General features: G+C 71.1%; 1 protein-coding gene across 1 annotated transcript in view; it reads left to right on the plus strand.

The window, feature by feature from the left end:
• The first annotated feature begins 6 nt into the window (after positions 1–6).
• Positions 7–266, plus strand: part of WNT7B (Wnt family member 7B) — a 48,989-nt gene continuing 48,729 nt past the window's right edge. The window contains exon 1 of the mRNA XM_006917316.3: positions 7–164. Within this exon, the coding sequence (XP_006917378.1) occupies positions 94–164 (71 nt within the window). The 5' untranslated portion in view covers positions 7–93. The remainder of the gene's footprint in view (positions 165–266) is intronic.

The raw sequence follows: 266 nt of genomic DNA on the forward strand, positions 1-266 counted from the left end.
CTGCCGAGGACCCCCGCCCCTGCCCGTTCCCCGCCCGGCCCGCGCGTCCCCTCCGGCCGCCGCTGTCTATGGCGCAGCCCCCCTCCCTGGATCATGCACAGAAACTTTCGCAAGTGGATTTTTTACGTGTTTCTCTGCTTTGGCGTCCTCTACGTGAAGCTCGGGTGAGTATCCCCGTGGCCGGGGGCCGCCGCTGGGGGGTCGGGGCCGCGGGTAGGAGCCGCCTGCAGGGGTTCCGCGCAGGAACGTGGGCACCGGACGGGGCC

Source organism: Pteropus alecto, unplaced genomic scaffold, assembly GCF_000325575.1.
Source record: "Pteropus alecto unplaced genomic scaffold, ASM32557v1 scaffold157, whole genome shotgun sequence".
NCBI lineage: Eukaryota > Metazoa > Chordata > Mammalia > Chiroptera > Pteropodidae > Pteropus > Pteropus alecto.